This window comes from Moschus berezovskii, chromosome 27 (assembly GCF_049115385.1).
Source record: "Moschus berezovskii isolate FMDL1 chromosome 27, NW_MosBer_1.0, whole genome shotgun sequence".
NCBI classification, from domain to species: Eukaryota; Metazoa; Chordata; class Mammalia; order Artiodactyla; family Moschidae; genus Moschus; species Moschus berezovskii.
In genome coordinates, this window is record NC_142486.1 from 23,468,730 (window position 1) to 23,494,885 (window position 26,156).

The 26,156-nt window shown below is 39.2% G+C and overlaps 1 protein-coding gene across 3 annotated transcripts in view; it reads right to left on the reverse strand.

The window, feature by feature from the left end:
• REXO5 (RNA exonuclease 5) overlaps window positions 1-26,156 on the reverse strand; it is a 56,360-nt gene that overhangs the window by 12,856 nt on the left and 17,348 nt on the right. For all 3 annotated transcript variants that reach the window (XM_055409613.2, XM_055409610.2, XM_088832935.1), the window contains 7 exons: window positions 18,523-18,611; window positions 17,179-17,294; window positions 14,641-14,779; window positions 14,404-14,498; window positions 9,624-9,726; window positions 7,489-7,580; window positions 6,641-6,761 (listed from right to left, as the gene is read on the reverse strand). In XM_055409613.2, coding sequence (XP_055265588.1) covers window positions 6,641-6,761; window positions 7,489-7,580; window positions 9,624-9,726; window positions 14,404-14,498; window positions 14,641-14,779; window positions 17,179-17,294; window positions 18,523-18,611 — 755 coding nt within the window. The remainder of the gene's footprint in view (window positions 1-6,640; window positions 6,762-7,488; window positions 7,581-9,623; window positions 9,727-14,403; window positions 14,499-14,640; window positions 14,780-17,178; window positions 17,295-18,522; window positions 18,612-26,156) is intronic.

Below are 26,156 nucleotides of genomic sequence, written 5' to 3' on the forward strand. Positions count from 1 at the left end.
CTGGAAAAAAAATGGTGATACCACACAGCCTTGTAAAAAACCATCTAATCAGTAAAAAGAACAGTATCACATATGACCCAGATCTTTAGCATTACTGAGAAGCAGACTATTACAACCTTCAAATTACTTCTAAGTAAAGAAACAAGTTAAATTCCAACAGAGCTACCATCAACCCACACTGTTGCAAGCCTGTGAATAAAGAGGGAGAAGAGGCACAAGAGACTTTGGGGGGCAGGGAACCAAGGGGCACAGAAGGCTTGGGTGAAACAAACAAAATCAGCCCCAGAAAAAAGTACAACTAAATGCCAAAACAATGAACACAGGTCACAACTTTGAAGGTTAAAGCCCTTGGTTACAAGGAAGAGACTTGACAGCCTCAGAGAAGCAGTGTTTCTGGGGGAAAATCAGATATATAGAGAAGAGGCAATACCCTATTGGAACCACTGCAGTGAAGCGAAAAAAAGAAATGAAATCAGGACAGAAATTAAGGGAAAAAGAGAAATAAAAGATAGGAAAAGATAAATACCAATCCCTCACAAGAGCATTATAAACTTACTCTTCCTAGCACATCTTTCTCAAAAAACCATCAACACTTAAAAAAAGAAAAAAGAGAGCATGACATCAGCAAGATAAGAGTACAAGGAAGCTTTAGGCCCTCAGTTTCCCACACAAACCACTTTAATACTATGTAGGCCAAAATATCTTTGCCAGAATATAAGAGACCAGTGGAGAACTACAGCACCCAGACACAACAACAAGGGATCCCAGCAAAAGGAAAAGGAAAATATGCAGTTTTGTATACCCATCTATGCCTGCACTATCTGAACTAGAAGAGCTCAACATGGAGGAAACTTCCTATACTGGGGATCTTCCGTCTGGACAGAAACAAGAGTGGACCATGCACTCAATGTCATGGTTAGATTGGGCATTGCCTCAGGGACTAGTTTCTGTCTCACTTGACTCAAAGCACTGATAGGACTGGCAGCCTTGTTTGTAAGCCACTGAAAACAGATGAAATCACATCTTAATAATGAATTTGTAATCACTGCATATTAGAGCTGCAGTTCCAAAGGCAGATGTCAGGAGGAGCAACAGATTACAAGTTCTGAAAGGAAATAGGGAAAAGCTGCTCAGGGAGTATGAGACAACTAAAAGCACCTGCACAAGCTCAGTGACAACACATCCTCAAAATAGGTTTGAGAGGTCCGAAAACCTCACTCTGAGCTCATCTGTGAAAGCTTTCCTTTCCACAATGCCAGGCCTTAACAATGGGAGAGGTAATTGACCTAAAGAAATACAAAATGAACTAAAAAGAGAACAAAGATAGACAACTGTTGAAATCAGGAACAAAATGAGAATTTCATTAAAAGAGACAGCAACTCTATAAAAAAGAACTAAATAAACTCTGGAACTGAAAAATACATTAAGTGAATTGAAAAATTCACTAGAGGGTTTCAACATCAGACTTGATTAGGCTAACTTGAAAATATATCTTTGAAATCACTAAGTTAGAGCAAAAAGAATAAGGAGAAGCAAATAGAGTCTAAGAGGCTTATGGGACATCATCTAGAGAACTAATATAGAAAAATATAGGCAGCCCAGAAGAAGAGGAAAAGGGATAGAGAGCTTATCTGAAGAAATAATGGCTGAAAAACCCCCATATCTGAGCAAAGGAAAGAGCATACAAATTCAATAAACTGAAAGGACTCCAAGGATAAATCCAAAGAGACCAACACAAAGACATATTACAGTCAAATTTGTTAAAAGACAAAATTAAAGAGAGAATCTTGAGAGAAGCAAGAGAAAAGCAATTCAGCACATACAAGGAAGCTTTTATAAGATTATCAGTGGATTTCTTTACAGAAACCTTGCAAATCAGAAGAGTGAAAAATTCAAAGAGCTAAAAAACAAACAAACCCCCATCAACCAAGAAAACTGTATCCAGCAAAACTATGCTTAAAAAATGAAGGTTAAATACATGAACACACATATACATAATACACTTGTACTGATGTAATTTTGGTGCATAAATTCACTTTTAATTATCCAGAACTGACAAAAACATGGAAAAAATAACTACATGCCTATGTTAATTGTTGTTCTGATATGGAACAACAGACTGGTTCCAAATTGGGAAAGGAGTAAATCAAGGCTGTATACTGTCCCCCTGTTTATTTACTTACATACAGAGAGGATCATGCAAAATGCCAAGGCAGATAAAGCTCAAGCTGGAATCAAGATTTCCAGGAAAAATATCAATAACTTAAGATAGCGGATGGCATGACCCTTATGGCAGGAAGTGAAGAGGAACCAAAGAGCTTCTTGATGAAAGTGAACAAGGAGAGTGAAAATTTTATGGCAAATAAATGGGGAACAATGGAAACAGTGACAGACTTTATTTTCTTGGATTCCAAAATCACTGCAGATGGTGACTGAAGCCATGACATTAAAAGACGCTTGCTCCTTGGAAGAAAAGCTATGACAAACCTAGACAGCACATTAAAAAGCAGAGACATTACTTTGACAAAAAGGTCTGTCTAGTCAAAGCTATGATTTTTCCAGTAGTCATGTACAGATGTGAGAGTTAGACCATAAAGAAAGCTGAGCGCCAAAGAATTGATGCTTTTGAACTGTGGTGTCGGAGAGGCTTCTTGAGAGTCCCTTGGACTGCAAGAGATCCAACCAGTCCACCCTAAAGGAAATCAGTCCTGAATATTCATTGGAAGGATTGATGCTGGAGCTGAAGCTCCACTACTTTCGCCAACTTATGAGAAAAGCTGACTCACTGGAAAAGACCTGGATGCTGGGAAAGGATGAAGGCAGGAGAAGGGGATGACAGAGGATAAGATGGTTGGATGGCATCACCAACTCAATGGACATGAATTTGAGCAAACTCCCAGAGATGGTGATGGACAGGGATGCTTGGCATGGTACAGTGCATGCGGTTGCAAGGAGTCAGACACGACTGAGCCACTGAACAACAGCTAGGTTTGATACAGCTTTCCTGACAAGAAGCAATTGTCTTCTAATTTCATGGCTGCAGTCACCATCTGCAGTGATTTTAGAGCCTAAGAAAAGGAAATCTGTCACTGCCTCCACCTTTTCCTCTTCTATTTGCCATGAAATATGGGACCACATGCCATGATCTTAAGTTTTTTAATACTGAGTTTTAAGCCGGCTTCTTCACTCTCCTCTTCATCCTCATCGAGAGGCTCTTTAGTTCCTCTTCACTTTCTCCCATTCGAGTTGTATCATCCACATATCTGAGGTCATTAATGTGTATATAATATATAAAAAGAGATGGGAATACCAGACCACCTGACCTGCCTCTTGAGAAACCTGTATGCAGGTCAGGAAGCAACAGTCAGAACTGTACATGGAACAACCGATTGGTTCCAAATAGGAAAAGGAGTACGTCAAGGCTGTATATTGTTACCTTGCTTATTTAACTTATATGCAGAGTACATCATGAGGAACGCTGGGCTGGAAGAAGCACAAGCTGGAATCAAGATTGCTGGGAGAAATATCAACAATCTCAGATATGCAGATGACACTGCCCTTATGGCAGAAAGTGAAGAGGAACTCAAAAGCCTCTTGATGAAAGTGAAAGAGGAGAGTGAAAAGGCTGGCTTGAAGCTCAACATTCAGAAAACAAAGATCATGGCATCTGGTCCCATCACTTCATGGGAAATAGATGGAAAAACAGTGGAAACAGTGTCAGACTTTATTTTTTGGGGCTCCAAAATCACTGCAGATGCTGATTGCAGCCATGAAATTAAAAGACGCTTACTCCTTGGAAGGAAAGTTATGACCAACCTTGATAATATATTAAAAAGCAGAGACATTACTTTGCCGACCAAGGTCCGTCTAGTCAAGGCTATGGTTTTTCCCGTGGTCATGTATGGATGTGAGAGTTGGACTGTGAAGAAAGCTGATAGCCGAAGAATTGATGCTTTTGAACTGTGGTGTTGGAGAAGACTCTTGAGAGTCCCTTGTACCGCAAGGAGATCCAACCAGTCCATTCTAAAGGAGATCGATCCTGGGTGTTCATTGGAAGGACTGATGCTAAAGCTGAAACTGCAGTACTCTGGCCACCTCATGCGAAGAGTTGACTCACTGGAATAGACTCTGATGCTGGGAAAGGTTGGGGGCGGGAGGAGAAGGGGACGACTGAGAATGAGATGGTTGGATGGCATCACCGACTCTGTGGAATGAGTTTGAGTGAACTCCGGGAGTTGGTGATGGATAGGGAGGCCTGGCGTGCTGTGATTCATGGGGTCGCGGAGAGTCGGACACGACTGAGCGACTGAACTGAACTGAACTGAATAAATAAAAATGAAATTTATGATATTAGTAACAAAGTTGAGTGGTGTGGAGCTTATAGGAGTAGAATTTTTGTATGCAATTAAGTTGTTATCAGTTTAAAATACAATGTTTTAACTTTAAGGTAACTACAATGATGACTACAAAGAAAATATCTACAGAACATACTCAAAAGGAAATGAGAAGGGTATCAAAGTCTGTTTCTACACACCCACATACATATACAATCAATGAAACTCAAAGGAAGACAGTAGAAAAGACAGGAGGGACAAAAAGCTGTAAAAGATACAGAAAACAACCAAATGGAAATAATCCTTCCAATCCAATGATTACTTTAGACAGCAAAATGTTATTAGCAAACAGAATTCAACAACACACATTGAAAGTATTACACACCATGACCCAGTGAAATTTATTCCTGGAATGCAGGATGTTTCAGTGTTTGAAAACAATTCCATGTAATATACCACATTAACAGAATGAAAGACAAAACCATATGATCATTCAACTGCAGGATAAGCACTTGACAAGATTCAACACTAGTTCATAAAAACAATAAAAAACTAAAGAAAGGAGGAAACTTCCCCAACACAATAAAGGCCATATATGAAAAGCCCACAGATAACATCATACATACATACAGATACATCATACATGGTCAAGGCTATGGTTTTTCCAGTGGTCACGTATGGATGTGAGAGTTGGACTATAAAGAAAGCTGAGCGCCAAAGAATTGATGCTTTTGATCTGTGGTGTTGGAGAAAACTCTTGAGAGTCCCTTGGACTGCAAGGAGATCCAACCAGTCCATCCTAAAGGAGATCAGTCCTGGGTGTTCATTGGAAGGACTGATGCTGAAGCGGAAACTTCAATACTTTGGCCACCTCATGCGACGAGTTGACTCACTGTAAAAGACTCTGATGCTAGGAGGGATTGGGGGTGGGAGGAGACGGGGACGACAGAGAATGAGATGGCTGGATGACATCACCGACTCGATGGACATGAGTTTGAGTGAACTCCGGGAGTTGGTGATGGACAGGGAGGCTTGGCGTGCTGTGATTCATGGGGTTGCAAAGAGTCGGACACGACTAAGCGACTGAAATGAACTGAACTGAACATCATACTCTAAAGGTAAAAGACTAAAAACTTTCTCTAAGATCAGGAACAAGGATGCCTGCTCCTGCCATCTCCATTCAACACAGTATTGAGAGTCCTAACCAGAGTAATAAAATATCCTCCGAGGAGGATACCTACTAATATTTAAGTTTCGTATAAAAATAAAAAGTTCAAATTGTCCAGAAATGAAATGCCCATTTCGGCTTCACAGTAGTTATTCTGCATAAATGTAGACATCAATAGGGTTTCCCAGAAACTGCAGTGGTAATGAATCTGCCAGTGCAGGAGGCACAAGAGATGTAAATTCAATCCCTGGGTCTGGAGGATCCCCTGGAGTAGGAAATTGGAGCCCACCCCAGTATTCTTGCGTGGAAAATTCCACAGACAGAGCTAGAGCTGGTGGGCTAGAGTCCAATGGGTCACAAAGAGTCAGACACAACTGAGCATACTGAAATAAATGTATTTATTTATGAATCCACAGGTCCACATGAAATTAATGAATGAACAAATAAATAAGGTAATGGGAGGACTCTTGCTCATAGAATGCTGAGTAACAACTAGTAAATATGGAGGAAGTATATAGAGTTGGAAAGTCATCCTTGAACAACGATCACAGTAAAATTGGTTCAGCTAAGAATCATCAGTTTTTGCTAAATATAAGAGCAGGAGAAGATTTTGATGAAATGCAGGGTATCTGCTTTTCTTAAAGAATATCCTCACATAGTACTTATTTGAAGTAAGGGGAAAAAGTAGTAACTCTCTAACAGAGAAAGCAGGCAACATTTTGTTAAGATCATCAAAATAAAAACAAGACAGGGACAGATGGACAAATACGCCTCTTGATGTGGTACCTTGAGAAGGACATATTACTTATGTATGATCTGGCTAAAAAATATAGTCTGCATAACCTGAATCTAATTATAAGGAAACCCAAAATGAAATTACCAATGTCATGAGAGACAGAAATTCAATGGCCAAAGCCACAGGCCTGCTGGAATCTGGAAAAACACTGGTAGCTGACAGTTCTCCTATTGGGTAACTAAAAACTAAAAGTGCTCCATACAAAATCTGAGACAGAAGCAAGATTGGCTAATGGTACACAAGGTTGCTGATGAAAAACAGCTTGATACTGGCATAGGTTAGGAAGGGTTATATTACCCTCTACTCTGAATACAACCTTCAAAGACACAGTGGGTCACTCACCTCTTTATTTGAAAGGCACTTAACAGTTTGACAGTTTTTGGAAGAAGAAAGTGCACTAGCATCTGCCTCCCGGGTCAAGAAAAGGAGCTTCTGGCCCACTGAGTCCAGGCATTCTAAAACACTGTAACGAAGGACAGGTTAAGGTAGGAATAACAGCTTTCCCTAACCCAAGAGTTACTTCTTTATACTTGTGCTAACATGGTAGCATTAGCAACATGTGGTTGTTTTAATTAAAATAAAATGAAAACTGAGTTCCTTAATCGCAGTAGTCACATGTACTATAAGGTTCACACGTGGATAGCACAGATACAGAACATTTCCACCGTTATAGAAATTATATTTGTCATTGCTGCTCTCAATATAGGGAGAGGAAGGATAAACAAAAAATATATTCAAAGCTCTTTATCAAAGTTTGGGCTAGATTCTACGGATCTGATATATTTACTATGCTGCAGAGCCAAACCCCTTCTGAATCTGTTTTTTGTTTGTATTTTCCCCAATCTGGGCAAGACATCAAGGCAGCTGACTCCTTTAATCAAAATACTCACTAGTCTATATCTCCTCTCATGCTACTTAGTTCAATGTATTTCAATGTCTCACTTTTTTTGTAAAATGAGTTATTTTAAGACAAGTCAATATATTCAGAAAATTAGAAAAACATGCTATTCAGGGAAGTAGATAGTAGTTTTCCCTCCATAGTTTTTGTAATGGAAGAATGTTACTCATATTATTGGTAAACATTTCTCAATAGACTCAAAAGGAGAAAAGAAATTGCCAGGTTTTGTTGTTAAATAAGCAATCAGATACTCCATTTATCTTTGTAACTATTTAGAACTGAAAAATACTACCTTGTGTTTAGCTGCTGAACTACTTCTGCTGTATTTCTTGGCTCTTGGCTTTCCTGGTAACTAGATAGTGCCTCCAAATTTAGTTCTGCAATCTTAAAAGAAAATAAAAGTGGTAAAAATCATTTAATATCTTGTAAAGTATCTGATGGCACACAGATGGGGAAACAGTGGAAACAGTGGCTGACTTTATTTTTGGGGGCTCCAAAATCACTGCAGATGGTGACTGCAGCCATGAAATTAAAAGACACTTACTCCTTGGAAGGAAAATTATGACCAACCTAGACAGCATATTAAAAAGCAGAGACATTACTTTGCCAACAAAGGTCCATCTAGTCAAGGCTATGGTTTTTCCAGTAGTCATGTATGGATGTGAGAGTTGGACTATAAAGAAAGCTGAGTGCTGAAGAATTGATGCTTTTAAACTGTAGTGTTGGAGAAGACTGTTGAAAGTCCCTTGGAACCACTCCATCCTAAAGGAAATCAGTCCTGAATATTCATTGAAAGGACTGATATTGAAGCTGAAACTCCAATACTTTGGCCACCTGATGTGAAGAACTGATTCATTTGAAAAGACCCTGATGCTGGGAAAGACTGAAGGCGGGAGGAGAAGGGGACGACAGAGGATGAGACGGTGGGATGGCATCACCGACTCAATGGACATAAGTTTGAGTAAACTCCGGGAGTTGGTGATGGACAGGGAGGCCTGGCGTGTTACAGTCCATGGGGTTGCAAAGAGTTGGACATGACTGAGTGACTGAACTGAAAAGTATTTGAGGCTAAAAAACAAAACAAACAAAATGTTCAAACCTGAAAAACCTACTCAAGTGGTGTTCTTTGCTTCTGTAGACAGTGAACTTTGCTGATGCTACAGTCCTAGACTGGATTCAGTACTTACCAGATCGCTTCTGGCTGCTTAGCCAAAAATGGCAATGTGCTACCAGCTGCTGATGTGACATGAATATGGGAAAGGACCAAGCAGGGCTAAGTGAAAAGCAGTGACAATTCATTCATTCCAAAGTCACTTAAAACTTACTTCTTTGTAAACATGCAACCTTTTGAAATGATAAAAGAATGGTTTTCATGGCAATACGAAGAAAAAAAGACTTTTTTAGATTAATACATATTCTAGTTTATTCTCTTTGCATAAAGTGAGAGCCCTTTGGGAGTTTTCGTGTATAGAGATACAAGTTTTCTTACTTAGAATCATTTTAGATTTGCAGAAAAATTATAAAGAAAGTATAGAATTCCCAAACATATTCAACTGCCATTTTCAACTATTATTAGTATCTTAGATTAGTATTATATATTTGACACAATTACTGATATTTTTTCTTTTTAAAATTTTTATTTGAATATAGTTGATTTACAATGTTGTGGTAGTTTCTGCTTATACCAAAGTGAATCAGTTACACATATCCACTCTTTTATAGATTCTTTTCCAGTATGTTATTAACTAAAGCCTATGCTTAATTCAGATTTCCTTAGATTTTACTCAAGTGATATGCAGTTCTTCCTCGAAATCAAGTGGCAACTGCTGTTGAAACAGTGCTACCCCAAGAGAGCAAAAATCTATGTAGATATTTATAATTATCACAATTATTAACATCAGTTACAGTGACTTAAAGTAGCATGTAGGATCTTTAGTTCCCTAACCAGGGATAAAACCCATGCCCCCTGCAATGGAAGCACAGAGTCTTAACCACTAGAATTCTATAATCTATAATGATTAATACCACTTTATGGTGCTTAATATATTCATGGCACTGTGCTAAGAGCATTATACTATATAATATCTCATTTACCCTCACCAATATCCCAGAGAAGTGTATTCCCATTTTACAGATCTAGAAACTAAAAACTAGAAACTAAAGTTCTTCACAGAAATTGCCTTAGATATCACATATCATTTCACCTATACATCATTTCGCCTATAACACGTATCATTTTACCTACTGAAAAACAGGTTAAGTCTAACCTCAGAGACATTTAACCACTATATTATGCTAGTGATACACATCTTAATTTCAAATATATGTTCACCTTGAATTACACTCCCATTTTTGTAAAGAAATAGGATATGGTGGTTTGTGACACTGTTCTAGTCTCATAGTTTTAAGGAAAGCAAAGATACTAACCTTCTTTGGTCCATACTTGAGGAAATACCGAGTCAATTCAAGGGCTGTTCTAGCATCTTCTGTGGCATCATGACCAAGCCTGTCTGGACACTGTATATCCTTCCTGGAAAGTCAAGGTGAAATTGAGATACCTGGGAGCATTCTTTTTTTTTTAATTTTGTGGCTGTGAGATGCAACATGTGGGATTCCTCGACAAGGGATTGAACCCATACCCCCTACACTGGAAGCATGGAGTTTTAACCATAGGAAGGCCAGGAAAGTCCTGAGAGCATTTTTAATGACAGATTCTTTCAACAACCCCAAAGTTCTAGCTGCTGCTGCTGCTAAGTCACTTCAGTCGTGTTCTAGCTACATGTAAAATTTTAGCATCCTAGTAATTAGATTTGAATCACAACAATCAAGATTTGTTTATTCCTAGTGCCAAGATCTGAGAGGTTCTGAGAATACAGAATGATCAGGAATGGCTTTGTCTACAGTAAGGACATCATCAATGGCTATTTGATAAAAAGTCTCTGGTTCACTCCCTAGTCAATCCCTTGTCTCGTTTCTTAGATGTAGCTGTGGTTTTAAAGTTATCTTCCAGAAATTTTCTATTTGTATACAAGTGTCTAATATATGGGCTTCTCAGGTGGCACTAGTGGTAAAGAACCCTCCTGACAATGCAGGTAGAGTTAAGAGACATAGGTTCAAACCCTGGGTTGGGAAGATCCCCTGGAAAAGGGCATGGCAACCCACTCCAGTATTCTTGCCAGGAGAATACCATGGATAGAGGACCCAGATGGGCAATGGTCCACAGGGTCACAAAGAGTTGGACACAACTGAAGCTACTTTGCGTGCATGTATGCATGTCTATTATATACTTAAAAGTTCTTATTTTTTTAAATTTTTTGACTGCACTGTGTGGCATATGGGTCTTAGTTCCCTGACCAAGGATGGTGCCTGTGCCCCCTCCATTGGAATCACTGAAACGCCAGAGAAGTCTCATTATTTTAAAAAACTTTTTAAAATACATATACTTCGGTCTACGCTGCTGCTGCTGCTAAGTCGCTTCAGTCATGTCTGACTCTGTGTGACCCCATAGACGGAAGCCCACCAGGCTCCCCCGTCCCTGGGATTCTCCAGGCAAGAACACTGGAGTGGGTTGCCATTTCCTTCTCCAATGCATGAAAGTGAAAAGTGAAAGTGAAGGCGCTCAGTTATGTCTGACTCTTCGCAACCCCATGGACTGCAGCCTACCAGGCTTCTCCGTCCTTGGGATTTTCCAGGCAAGAGTACTGGAGTGGGGTGCCATTGCCTTCTCTAGATATATCTAAATCTAATATACATCATACCAATATCTCAAAATCTTTGAATCTTCTTCTAAACCTTCATTTTATGGAGATTAATATATAAATTAGAGAATAATCCCCAGATTTTTTCTCAGTAACATCTTAGACATCCCTTTATTGCACATTTCATGGCTGGAGACACCATCTGCAGTGATTTTAGAGAGGAAAAACATAAAATCTGTCACTGTTTCCCCATCTATTTGCCATGAAGTGATAGGACAAGATGCCAAGATCTTAGTTTTCTGAATGTTGAGCTTTAAGCCTACTTTTTCACTCTCCTCTTTCATCAAGAGGCTCTTTAGTTCTTCTTCACTTTCTGCTATAAGTGTGGTATCATCTGCATGTCTGAAATTATTGATATTTCTCCTGGCAATCTTGATTCCAGCTTGTGCTTCATCCAGCCCCACATTTCTTATGATGGACTCTGCATATAACTTAAATAAGCAGGGTGACAATATACAGCCTTGATGTATTCCTTTCCCAATTTGGAACCAGTCTGTCATTCCATGTCCAGTTCTAACTGTTGCTTCTTGACCTGCATACATATTTCTCAGGAGGCAGGTCAGGTGGTCTGGGATTCCAATCTTGTGAAGAACTTTCCACAGTTTATTGTGATCCACATAGTCAAAGGCTTTGGCATAGTCAATAAAGCAGAAATAGATGTTTTTCTGGAATTCATTTGCTTTTTTGATGATCCAGCGGATATTGGCAATTTGATCTCTGGTTCCGCTGACTTTTCTAAATCCAGCTTGAACATCTGGAAGTTCATGGTTCATGTACTGTTAAAGTCTGGCTTGGAGAATTTTGAGCATTACTCTGCTAGCGTGTGAGATGAGTGCAATTGGGCGGTAGATTAACCATTCTTTTGCATTGCCTTTCTTTGGGATTGGAATGAAAACTGACGTTTTCCAGTACTGTTTCCAGGCCACTGCTGAGTTTTCCAAATTTGTTGACATATTGACTGCAGCACTTTCAGAGCATTATCTTTTAGGATTTGAAATAGCTCAACTGGGATTCCATCACCTCCACTAGCTTTGTTCCTAATGATGCTTCCTAAGGCCCACTTGACTTCAAATTCCAGGATGTCTGGCTCTAGGTGAGTGATCACACCATCATGATTATCTGTGTCGTGAAGATCTTTTTTGTACAGTTCTGTGTATTCTTGCCACCTCTTCTTAATATCTTCTACTTCTGTTAGGTCCATACCATTTCTGTCCTTTATTGAGACCATCTTTGCATGAAATGTTCCCTTGGTATCTCTAATTTTCTTAAAGAGATCTCTAGTCTTTCCCATTCTATTGTTTTCCTCTATTTCTTTGCATTAATCACTGAGGAAGGCTTTCTTATCTCTCCGTGCTATTCTTTGGAACTCTGCATTCAGATGGGTATATCTTTCCTTTTCTCCTTTGCCTTTTGCTTATCTTCTTTTCATAGCTATTTGTAAGGCCTCCTCAGACAACCACTCTGCCTTTTTCCATTTCTTTTTCTTGGGGATGCTTTTGATCACTGCCTCCTCTACAGTGTCACGAACCTCCATCCATAGTTCTTCAGGCACTCTATCAGATCTAATCCCTTGAATCTATTTGTCACTTCCACTCTATAACTGTACGGGATTTGATTTAGGTCATAGTGATTTTCCCTACTTTCTTCAAGTCTAAATTTGGCAATACGGAGTTCATGATCTGAGTCACAGTCCGCTTCTGGTCTTGTTTTTGCTGACTGTATAGAGCTTCTCCATCTTTGGCTGCAAAGAATATAATCAATCTGCTTTCGGTATTGACCAACTGGTGATGTCGATGGATCGAGTCTTCTCTTGAGTTGTTGGAAGAGGGTGTTTGCTATGACCAGTGCGTTCTCTTGGCAAAATTCTATCAGCCTTTGCCCTGCTTCATTCTGTATTCCAAGGCTAAATTTGCCTTTACTCCAGGTATTTGACCTCCTACTTTTGCGATCCAGTCCCCTCTAATGAAAAGGACATCTTTTTTGGGTGTTAGTTCTAGAAGGTCTTATAGGTCTTCATAGAACCATTCAACTTCAGCTTCTTCAGCATTACTGGTCGGGGCTAGACTTGGGATTACTGTGATACTGAATGGTTTGCCTTTCAGAAATGAACTGAGATCATTCTGTCATTTTTGAGACTGCATCCAAGCACCGCATTTCAGACTCTTTTGTTGACTATGATGGCTATTCCATTTTTTCTCATGGATTCTTGCCCACAGTAGTAGATATAATGGTCATCTGAGTTACCATTCCAGTCCATTTTAGTTCGCTGATTCCTAGAATGTCGACGTTCACTCTTGCCATCTCCTGTTTGACCACTTCCAATTTGCCTTGATTCATGGACCTAACATTCAAGGTTTCTATGAGATATTGCTCTTGATAGCATCAGACTTTACTTCCATCAAAAGTCACAGTCAAAATCACTGCAGATGGTGACTGCAGCCATGAAATTAAAAGACACTTGCCTCTTGGAAGGAAAGTTATGACCAACCTAGACAGTGTATTAACAAGCAGAGACATTACTTTGCCAACTAAGGTCCATCTAGTCAGTTACGGTTTTTCCAGTGGTCATGTACGGATGTGAGAGTTGGACTGTGAAGAAAGCTGATCGCCGAAGAATTGATGCTTTTGAATTGTGGTGCGGGAGAAGACTCTTAAGAGTCCCTTGGACAGCACGGAGTTCCAACCAGTCCATCCTAAAGGAGATCAGTCCTGTATATTCACTGGAAGGAGTAATGCTGAAGCTGAAACTCCAATACTTTGGTCACCTGATGCGAAGAACTGACTCATTTGAAAAGACTCTGATGCTGGGAAAGATTGAAGGCAGGAGGAGAAGGGGATGACAGAGGATGAGATGGTTGGGTGCCTTCACCCACTCAATGGACATAGAGTTTGAGTAAACTCCGGTAACTGGTGATGATGGACAGGGAGGCCTGGTGTGCTGCAGTCCATGGGGTCACAAAGTGTTGGACACACTGAGCAACTGAACTGAACTATTAGCACATAATCATCACATTCAATAACAAAGCATCAGTTACAGAGATAACCATAATTTATTTAACTAGTTTTGTAGAATATCTGAAGATTTGGGGGCTATTTTAAACCACACTATAATGAACATCATTATACATGTATTCATACGTACTAGTATACTATCAATATAGGAATGTTATGTTTCAAAGTTTTGGGTAACTTTTCTGCCTCTTCTGTCCAGTTCTATCCACCAACCTTCAACTACGAATGCAACTCCTTTTTGTAATCCCAAAGTTTTTTCATTTATGAGTCATACTTCTCTCTGAAGTTAGGCTCTCAGAATTCCTAATAATGTTTACAAACTAAGAGAGAGGAAGAGCAGAGAGGCTGAACTTTTGCAATATGCTTTAAATAAGACACAATATGCTAACGTATACGCACTCTATCAGGATAATATTATAATACTCAAGCAAACTTACCCCAAAATAGCTTTGGCTAAGAATTTGAGCTTAAATCTTCTGCCCTGCTCTCTGACATAAAGCAATGATGTATCAATAACATATGGATGTATCATCTGAGGAGGAAAGAGAATAGAATGAGTAGCATCCTATGCTAAAGGAAAAAATAAGTGGATTGGGGAACAGAAGGCTTTAGATCTAACACAGATAAAACAGGTACATATGCTAGAAAAACTAAGGCCTAAATCAGATACTCACTTTCAGTGCTCTGAGATCTAAATCTAAGGAGTGGCCCACTAACACAGCATCAGGAGGAAGAAGAATCTTCAACTGTCTCTGTACATCTTTGAGTTTGGTTGTCACTGGGTTAAGAATCTTTTTTGTGATTCCTGAGAAACTTTCAACAATAAAAAACAGAGAAATGGACAAGCCAGGTTATTACTAAGTTTTTCTCCCTGGAAAACCACTTTGAAAAGAATATTTTAAAAAATTGATAAAACATTAATAAATGCTCAGTTTAATAAGGTTGAAAATAAACAAAGAAGAAATTAAAAACTGCCTATAATCCCACTACCCAGAGATCACTTTTTACACTTTAATAAATACCCTTTCATATTTTTTGATACATATATATTCATGTATGTTTCATTTTTAAAAAATGCAATAGCTAATAAGCACATGAAAAAGTGCTCAACATGGCTCATTACTTGAGAAATGCACCTGTCAGAATGGCCACCATCCAAAAATCTACAAACAATAAATCCTGGAGAGAGTATAGAGAAAAGGAACACTTTTGTACTGTTGGTAGGAATATAAATTGATACAGCCACTATGGGAGACAGTATGGAGATTCCTTAAAAAACTAGGGATAAAACTACTCAACAATCCCACTGCTAGGTATATACCCTAAGAAAACCATAACTGAAAAAGACATGTACCCCAAATGTTCATTGCAGTACTATTTATGATAGGACATGGAAGCAACTTAAGATGTCCATGGACAGATGAATGGATAAAGAAGTTGTGGTACATATATAGAATGGAATATTTTTCAGCCATAAAAATGAATGCATTTGAGTCAGTTCTAATGAGGTGGATGAAAAAAGAGTCTATTATACAGAGTGAAGCAAGTCAGAAAGAGATAAACAAACATCATATATTAATTCATATATAGAGAATCTAGAAATATGGCACTGATGAACCTATTTGCAGGGCAGCAATGGAGACAGACATAAAGAACAGACTTGTGGACATGGCAAAAAAGAGAGGGTGGGTTGAATAGAGAGTAGCATGGAAACATATATTACCATGTGTAAAATAAACATCTGATGGGAATCTGCTGTATAATACAGGGAGTGTAAATCCTGCTGTGTGACTACCTAGTAGGATGGGATGGGATAGGAGGTATGAGAGAGATTCACGAGGAAGGGTACATATGTGTGCCTATGGCTGACTCATGTTGATGTATGGCAGAAACCAACACAATATTGTAAAGCAACTGTCCTCCAATTAAAAATAAATAAATTTAAATTAAAAAATAAAAAAAAAATAAAATTTTTGAAATGTTATCATGGGACTTCCCTGGTGGTTCAGAGGTTAAGATTCCCTGCCCTCACTGCGATGGGCCAGATTTGATCCCTGATTGGGGAACTAAGATCCCACAAGCCACATGGCAATCATAGTGCATATTACTATATAATATAAACATAACATTTTCTATATGTCCTGAACAAGTTTTCATATCAATAAATATATTTCAGCACATCCTTTTAAATGGTTAGAGTACTCCATTAAGTAGATATAACATTTTAACAAACCCCCTATTTTCATTTTAACCAACCCCCTACATTCATATTCCCAATTTTTGCAATACGATGACAAACACGCTTATACATACAGCTTTGTTACATATGACTGTTCCCTAACAATATCGTGTAATTGTCTTGTCTACTAATAGGACAGTCTTTATCATTATTATGGCCTCTTTGTGCCTAAGTAAGCATGAACTGATAGATGTAACTACAATGGGCAACAACAGTAATATTTCCTGGCTTTTTTTTGCCTAATCACAGTACTGTGTACATTCTGAAACTGCATGCTAATGTTTCAGTTCAGTTCAGTTCAGTCGCTCAGTCGTGTCCGACTCTTTGCGACCCCATGAACCACAGCACGCCAGGCCTCCCTGTCCATCACCAACTCCCGGAGTTCACTCAAACTCATGTCCATCGAGTCGGTGATGCCATCCAGCCATCTCATTCTCTGTCGTCCCCGTCTCCTCCTACCCCCAATCCCTCCTAGCATCAGACTCTTTTCCAGTGAGTCAACTTGTCACATGAGGTGGCCAAAGTATTGGAGTTTGGAATGATAAAAAAAAAATTTAACTTCAAATTTCTGCTGTGGAAAAACTTAGTTTTGTTTTGGTTTCTGGGGCCAAGGGAGATTAAGGTGTAAGATCATTTGACAACCAAAAGATGATTTATAGATTTTTTTCAGATGGGGTCTTATCAGAGAGCAAAGATATTTGGCAGTTGCTACAACTGTCAGATTCTATGACAAGGAAGATAATATCCTGGTGACTTAAAGGCATCGGAAAATTAGAGAGCAAGAAGGATAGGAACATTATATACCAACACTGTATAATTTCAGTATTAAAATTTACAGTTGTGGTACCCCATCCTTTTCTTTGATAGTAAGTAGATAATACCTAACTAAACAGAAGCTACAGGCTATTCCTGGTAAGTCTCATTCTACTCTAGTCTGACATCTATCGAGAGCTGGAGGCAGGGTTAAAAATACCTGGTGAGGTAGTCCAAAATCTTGTTGTCAGGTTTAACAAGTTCATCCATAACACAGCCGCCTCCTTCAGCAACCAGTGAGATACGTGTTAGTTCTCTTCCCTTGGATGTAAGGCACTGAAAGATTAGGGTGTAGTTAGGCTGCTAAACTGTGGAAGCTCTTGCTTTCTCTCATTATTTAAGACTATATCAGCTGTCATCTATTCTAATCTACTGGGGTCCCTGAGACAACAGTACAGCTGTTTGCTGACTAGAAGATCCAATATGAATGAAATTAAAGCTAGGCAGGTTGCTGAACATTATTATAGTTAAAGGTAACCAACACAGTACAATTTCTCTGGGAAGGATGTGCTTAAGAGGGACAGAAACAATAACATCAATTATAATTGTACCACTTACTGTGTACTACAACCCAGTAACATGCTAAGTATCACTACAAAGTAATTTTTATTAGCATGCACTATTATCTAATGCAATACTATGTATTTTATATACCGTCTCATAATAACCCCATGAAATAGCCTCTAACATTATCCTCACTTCACAGAGGGAGAACTAGGGAATTAGTTTGTCCAAGGAGACAGGCAAGGCCAGGATACACACCCTGATATGACTCCAAATCCTTAGGTCTTATACACTGTTAAGAGTTGAGAAATTATTACTTGAGCACTAGGTGAGAGGGTATTTGAAAAGAGGTTTAGACAAAGTAAAACACAAAAGGAAGCTTAAGCAGGGAACTCCTTCTTCTAATCTTAAATGTGTAAAACCAAGTCAAACCAATGGTAATTGAGGCAAGTCTTCAAGGCAACAATGACAAAAAACCTGTGCAAAAGAGAAGCAGACTTCAACTGGTAGTCGAGTGATTAAGAATTCGCCTACCAATGCAGGGGACATGGGTTTGGTCCCTGGTCTGGGAAGATTCCACATGCTACTATGGAGTAACTAAGCCCAAGAACTCCAATTGCTGAAGCTCTCGTGCCCTAAAGTCTATGTTCTGCAACAAGATAAGCCACCGCAAAAAGCCCTTGCACCGCAACTACAGAGTAGTCCCTGCTTGCTGCAACTAGAGAAAGCCTGCACACAGCAACAGAGTCTCAGTGCAGCAAAAAATAAATTAATAAAAAAAAACCCAGAAGCAATCAACTTCAAGTAATAATCAAAAATTAGATTGAACTAGTCAGAAAACTTATGTGATATTTATTCCTCATCCTAAAGATTCAATTTTCCTAAAATGTGATGAAATGGCACTTTCAGTTATTTAAACTGAATGCTAGAAGTGAACACAATCAAGACAACTAGACCCTAGTGTGCAACACTCCAGTTGAAATTCAAAAGTAGCACTTACCATTTCACAGTCAAGGCCAAAGAGAGGACTGTTGTCTGTTACAGAACCATTACATTTGGTAGGTACAAAGTTTTCACAGTCAGGAAAACCTAGGAGGAAAAGGAATAAAACATTTACCTTTAGAACTATAAATGGTAAATATCACTTTTAAATTTATTCAGGGAAAACTGAGATTCCACATTTGTGTGGCATCTTCTCTATGTTGCTGCTGCTGCTGCTAAGTCACTTCAGTCGTGTCCGACTCTGTGAGCCCACCAGGCTCCCCCATCCCTGGGATTCTCCAGGCAAGAACACTGGAGTGGGTTACCATTTCCTTCTCCATTCTCTATGTTAGACACCTGAAATATGAAGATCAAGTGAAATAGTTTCTGTCCTTAATTTTTTATCCATCTACTCATGTTTATATTTGGGGAGAATAATGTAGGCTACTGTTATTGGGGATACTAGGGCCTAGACTTCCTTGCAGTTACCAAGTAACAATTTTTTCCTCCTTAATAGCAATAACAAATAGTACCTAAATCCAAAGTCATGGGACCTCTTCTATGTAGGCACTAACAGAGGATGAATAAAGTATGCAAATGACTATATGTGGTATTTTTCTTTCCTAAACAAAACAAGAAAAAGTAGGAATGAAATTCCACCATAGCAGAGATCTAAAAGGATTTCACTGAAGGTCAAAAGTTTAACTAACATTCACCATATACACTCTAGTATTCAACCTTACCCTTAAAATTTCTCTGAGATTTTTTAGAAATGTGCCGCATTTTCTAGACTCCCTGAAAATTCCCTACAGAGGCTCAGATATAGGCTTAGGATACCCCTTCCTAAGTCAGTAAATCAGGCACATTCATCTCAGAAGTCCAAAAGTGTCTGAGTCACTGAAGACTCCTACCTTCAGATAGAGGCTGAAACAGTAAAGGTAACACTTAGACTTTATCTGACAAGAAACTAAGGGTAGTATGAAAAGCTTTGACCAGTTTCTATGTCACAGTACCTTGAAATTTCCAACTGATTACAATTAAAAGACTCAAAATAGTCTAACCCCAAAGGAATATTCTCAAATCTTGGAGACACTGTACTTGCTGACCTCCTTATCTGTAGTATTAGTATCAATAATAACATAAAGTAGCTTTTTTAAAGCACTATGTGCCCCATGCTAAGCTTTTTCTGTACATTAACTCAATCTTCATGGCAATCCTATGATATACGTCAAGGTTGTATATTGTCACCTTGCTTATTTAACTTATATGCAGAGTACGTCATGAGGAACGCTGGGCTGGAAGAAGCACAAGCTGGAATCAAGATTGCTGGGAGAAATATCAATAATCTCAGATATGCAGATGACACTACCCTTATGGCAGAAAGTGAAGAGGAACTCAAAAGCCTCTTGATGAAAGTGAAAGAGGAGAGTGAAAAGGTTGGCTTGAAGCTCAACATTCAGAAAACAAAGATCATGGCATCTGGTCCCATCACTTCATGGGAAATAGATGGAAAAACAGTGGAAACAGTGTCAGACTTTATTTTTTTGGGCTCCAAAATCACTGCAGATGCTGATTGCAGCCATGAAATTAAAAGACGCTTGCTCCTTGGAAGGAAAGTTATGACCAACCTTGATAGTATATTAAAAAGCAGAGACATTACTTTGTCAACCAAGGTCTGTCTAGTCAAGGCAATGGTTTTTCCCGTGGTCATGTATGGATGTGAGAGTTGGACTGTGAAGAAAGCTGATCGCCGAAGAATTGATGCTTTTGAACTGTGGTGTTGGAGAAGACTCTTGAGAGTCCCTTATACTGCAAGGAGATCCAACCAGTCCATTCTAAAGGAGATCAATCCTGGGTGTTCACTGGAGGGACTGATGCTAAAGCTGAAACTGCAATACTTTGGCCACCTCATGTGACGAGTTGACTCACTGGAAAAGACTCTGATGCTGGGAGGGATTGGGGGCGGGAGGAGAAGGGGACGACGGAGAATGAGATGGCTGGATGGCATCACCGACTCTGTGGACATGAGTTTGAGTGTACTCCGGGAGTTGGTGATGGACAGGGAGGCCTGGCATGCTGTGATTCATGGGGTCGCGGAGAGTCGGACACGACTGAGCGACTGAACTGAACTGAACTGAACTCCATCTTACAAATAGCTTTTTTACTTTAAAAGGAAATTTATGTATCCAGAATACAAAAAGATCTCCAGTAATTTAATTAAAAAAGACAGCACAATTAAAAAATGGCCAAAAGATCTGAAAAGATATACAAATGGCCAATAAGCATATAATGAGATGCTCAATATCATCAGCCATCAGAGAAATATGAACCAAAATCACAATGAGATACTAATTCACACTAGGATGGGTATAATCAAAAAGAGCATAACAAGTGTTGGTAAGGATGTGCAGAAATTGGAAACCTTACACATTGCTGGAGGGAATGTAAAATGCTGCAGCTGCCTTGTAAAACAGTTTGGGGGGAGGCGGTCCAAAGATAGAGGAGAAATAGGATGGGGAGACCACTTTCTCCCCCACAAATTCATCAAAAGATCATTTGGATGTTGAGCAACTTCCACAAAACAACTTCCAAACACTGGCAAAGGACACCAGGCACCCACAAAGGCAGTTCAATCTCTTTGAAAGGAGGTAGGACAAAATATAAGACAGAAACAGAAGTTTTAGGGATGGAGACCCATCCTGGGGAGGGAGTCATGAAGGAGTAGAAGTTTCCAGGCAGTAGGAAACCCTCTCACAGGCATGTCTGTGGGGAGTTTTGGAATCTCAGAGGGCAACACAACCAGGAGAAAAAAAAACAAAACCCACAGAATATGTGCCTAACTGCAACTACAAGTGGAGATGGAGAAGTGGCATAGAGGCTCATGGTGTAGAGGCCTGAATGCCCTGAGAACAATCTGAGGGAGCTAATGTGAGACAGCAACCCAAACCATGGGCTCCACAGAGACAAAAAAAACAGACCTTTCCCTCAAAAGGCTCTAACACCACATGGTGACCCCTGGTGTGCTCACATAACAAAGAACTGAGCAAATACCAAAGGACGTCAAGCTGGCTGCTGTATAGGGTTCTCCCTCCCCAAAGGCAGAGAGACAGGCATGTGACAGCCAGAGCTTGAAGGCAAGGGGCTGCTGCAATCTTGGCCCCAGAGACAACATCTTCCAACAAACTGAGGAGGCTCCCAGTTGCAAACCATGTCTCCCTGGGATCCTGGACGGTTGACATCTGCCAGGAGTATTGCAGCCTGAGATCAGCTCCCCAGAGGAGACACATGGCATATCTGGGACTCTGCTCTCACTGCACGCCTGGGAAACCAAGCAGCCAGGACCTGGGAGGTGAATAAGACACACAGCCCACCTGGGACAGTGTACTTGCCAATCATCAGGTCTCGCATTAGCTGCTTGGACCTTGAAAGGGCACAAAACGCACAGCCCATCTGGGTCTGTGCCCCCATGGAGAACCCAAGAACCTGAGCAGCTTAGACCTGGGAAGTAAAGTGCACAGAATGCAGGGCCCACTTGGGACAGTGCCCGTGAAGAGCACCCTGGAGCCTGAGAAGTACGGACCCGGGAAGTACATGCCGCCTTGGGCTGTGGCAAACCCAGTGTGATCCATCCACCATGAGCACTCCCCACACATGCCAGCAGTATTTGTTTGCAGTTTCCCTCCCTCCCCACAACACAACTGAACAAGTGAGCCTAAATAAGTGGACACCTTTGACCCCTGTGTCAGGGCGGAAATTATACACTGAAGAGACTTGCAAACAGAGGAAGCCAAAATAAACAAAGAAGGAGGAACCACTCTAGAAGTGACAGCTCCAGAGAAATTCCTAGATATATTTTTATTATTATCACTTCTTAATTTTTAAAAAATTTTAGTTCTTTATTTAGTTCTATATATAATTTTTTTAATTTTTGTGATTGTTTTGTATTTTTTATATTGTACTTATGAGAGTCTAAGCTCTATTCTTTAATCTTTGCTTCTTGATATTTGTTAGCAATTGTGTACCTTTAAGAAACTAGTCTTCAGTATCCATTTTCACTTAGGGCTTTGATTACTGGCTTGATTGCTCTCTCACCTTTTGATTCTCCCTTTTCTCCTCGAGGTCAACTCTATCTCCTTCCTCCATCTTCTCTTCTCTACATAACTGTGTGAATCTCCCTGGTGTTCCTGGGTATGAGAATTGTTTCACCATTAAGCTAAGGGTTTTATCTTCTGTGCTATATGGAAGGAGAAGTCTTGAGGCTACAGTAAGAGAAGGACTGAAAGCCAGAGGCAGGTGGCTTAACTCCAAAACTTTAGAACATCAGAGAACTCCTGACTCCAGGGAACATTAATAGACAAGAGGTCACTCAAAAGTCTCCACAACTACACTGAAACCAAGCTCCAACCAAGAGCCAATAAGTTCCAATCCAAGACACACCATGCTAATTCTCCAGCAAAACAGGAACACAAACCTGAACATTAAAAGACGAGCTGCCCAAAGCCATGCCAAACCCACAGACACCACAAAACTCACTAATGCACACTTCACTGCACTCCAGAGAGAAGAGATCCAGCTCCACCCACCAGAACACAGATGCAAGTTCCCCAAATCAAGAAAACTTGACAAGCCACTATTCCAACCCCATCCACAGGGAGCAGAGTTCACAATTAACAGGAACCACAAACCTGCAGAAAGGGCACCCCAAACACAGTAATCTAAACAAAACAGAAAAGGAGAGAAATATTCAGCAGGTGAAGGAACATGATAAACCAAAGAGGAGGAGGAGATAGGGAGTCTACCTGAAAAAGAATTCAGAATGATAGTAAAGATGATCCAAAACCTTGAAAACAAAATGGAGTTACAGATAAGTAGACTAGAGACAAGGATAGAGATGATACAAGAAATATTTAACAAAGACCTAGAAGAAATAAGGAAGAGTCAGTTAATAATGAACAATGCAATAACTGAGATTAAAAGCACTCTGGAGGGAATAAGCAGCAGAATAACTGAGGCAGAAGAGAGGATAAGTGAGGTGGAAGATAGACTGGTGGAAATAAATGAAGCAGAGAGGCAAAAAGAAAAAAATGAAGACAATCTCAGAGACCTCTGGGACAATATTAAACACCCCAACATTCTAATCATAGGTGTCCCAGAAGAAGACAAAAAGAAATGGCATAAGAAAACACTTGAAGCGACAACAGTCAAAAACTTCCCAAAATGGGGAAGGAAATAGCCACCCAAGTCCAAAAAACCCAGAGAGTCCCAAACAGGATAAACCCAAGGCGAAACACCCCAAGACACATATTAATTAAAATAACAAAGATCAAACACAAAGAGCAAATATTAAAAGCAGCAAGGGAAAAAGCAACAAATAACACACAAGAGGAATCCCATAAGGATAACAGGTGATCCTTCATTAGAAACTCTTCAGGCCAGAAGCAAATAGCAGGACATACTTAGTTATGAAAGAGAATAGCCTACAAACAAGATTACTCTACCCAGCAAGGATCTCATTCAGATATAAAGGAGAAATCAAAAGCTTTAAGACAGGCAAAAGCTGAGAGAATTCAGCACTACCAAACCAGTTCTTCAACAAATGTTAATCTTCTCTAGACAGGAAACACAGAAAAGGCTTATAAAAATGAGCCCAGAACAACAAAGTAAGTGGTAATGGGATCATACTTATCAATAATTATGTTAAATGTAAATGGGTTAAATGCTCCAACCAAAAGACAAAGACTGGCCAAATGGATACAAAAACAAGACCCCTTATATGTGCTGTCTACAAGAAACCCACCTCAAACCAAGGGACACATACAGACTGAAAGTGAAGGGCTGGAAAAAGTTATTTCATACAAATGGAGACCAAAAGAAAGCAGGAGTAGCAATACTCATATCAGATAAAATAGACCTTGAAATAAAGACCATGATAAGAGATAAAGAAGGACACTACATAATGATCAAAGGATCAATCCAAGAAGATATAACAATCATAAATATATATGCAAAAAACATAGAAGCACCTCAATACATAAGGCAAATGCTAATGAGTATGAAATGGGAAATTAACAGTGACACAATAATAGTGGGGAACGTTACTACCCCACTCACACCTATGGATAGATAAACCAAACAGAAAATTAGCAAGGAAACACGAGCTTTAAATGATACAATAGACCAGTTAGACCTAATTGATATCTATAAGGCATTTCACCCCAAAACAATGAATTTCCTCTTTTTCTCAAGTGCACATGGAACATTCTCCAGGATAGATCACATCCTGGGCCATAAATCTAACCTTGGTAAATTTTTAAAAATTGAAATCATTTCAATCATCTTTTCTGGTCACAATGCAGTAGGATTAGATGTCAACTACAAGAAAAAACTATTTAAAAATATAAACATATGGAAGCTAAACAACACACTTTTGCATACCAACAGATCATGGAAGAAATCAAAAATGAAATCAAAATATGCATAGAAACAAATGAAAATGAAAACACAACAACCCCAAACCTATGGGATTCAGTAAAAGCAGTGCTAAGAGGAAGGTTCATAGCAATACAAGCCTACCTCAAAAAAGAAGAGAAACATCAAATAAACAACCTAACTTTACACCTAAAGCAACTAGAAAAAAAGAAAAGAACCCCAAAGTTAGTAGAAGGAAAGAAATCATAAAAATCAGAGCAGAAATAAATGAAAAAGAAAAGAAGGAGACTATAGCAAAAATCAACAAAACTAAAAGTGGGTTCTTTGAGAAGGTAAATACACAAACCATTAGCCACACTCATCAAGAAAAAAAGAAGAATCAAATCAATAAAATTAGAAATGAAAATAAATCACAACAGACAACACAAAAATACAAAAGATCATAAGAGACTACCATGAGCAATTATATGCCAAGAAAATGGACAACTTGGAAGAGATGGACAAATTCTGAGAAAAGTATTAACCTTCCAAAACTGAACCAGGAAGAAAGAAAAATCTTAACAGACCCATCACAAGCATGGAAATCAAAACTGTAATAAAAAAAAATCTTCCAAAAAACAAAAGCCCAGGACCAGATGGCTTCACAGGTGAATTCCATTAAAAAATTACAGAAGTGCTAAAACCTATCCTACTCAAACTCTTCCAGACAATTGCAGAGGAAGGTAAATTCTCAAACTCATTCTATGAGGCCACCATCACCCTAATACCAAAAACAGACAAAGATGCCACAGAAAAAGAAATCTATAGCTCAATATCACTGATGAACATAGATGCAAAAATCCTCAACAAAATTCTAGCAAAAAGAATCCAACAACATACTAAAAAGATCACACATCATGACCAAGTGGGCTTTATCCAAGAGAGGCAAGGATTCTTCAATATTCGCAAATCAATCAATGTGATATACCTTATTAACAAAATGAAAGATAAAAACTATGATTATCTCAACAGACGTAGAGAAAGCCATTGACAAAATTCAACACCCATTTATGATAAACACTCTCCAGAAAAGAGGCATAAAAGGAACAGACCTCAACATAATAAAAGCCATATATGACAAACCCATAGTAAATGTTATCCTCAATGGCAAAAAATTGAAAGCATTTTCTCTAAAATCAGGAGCAAGACAAGTCTTGCTCACCACTCTCACCACTACTATTCAAC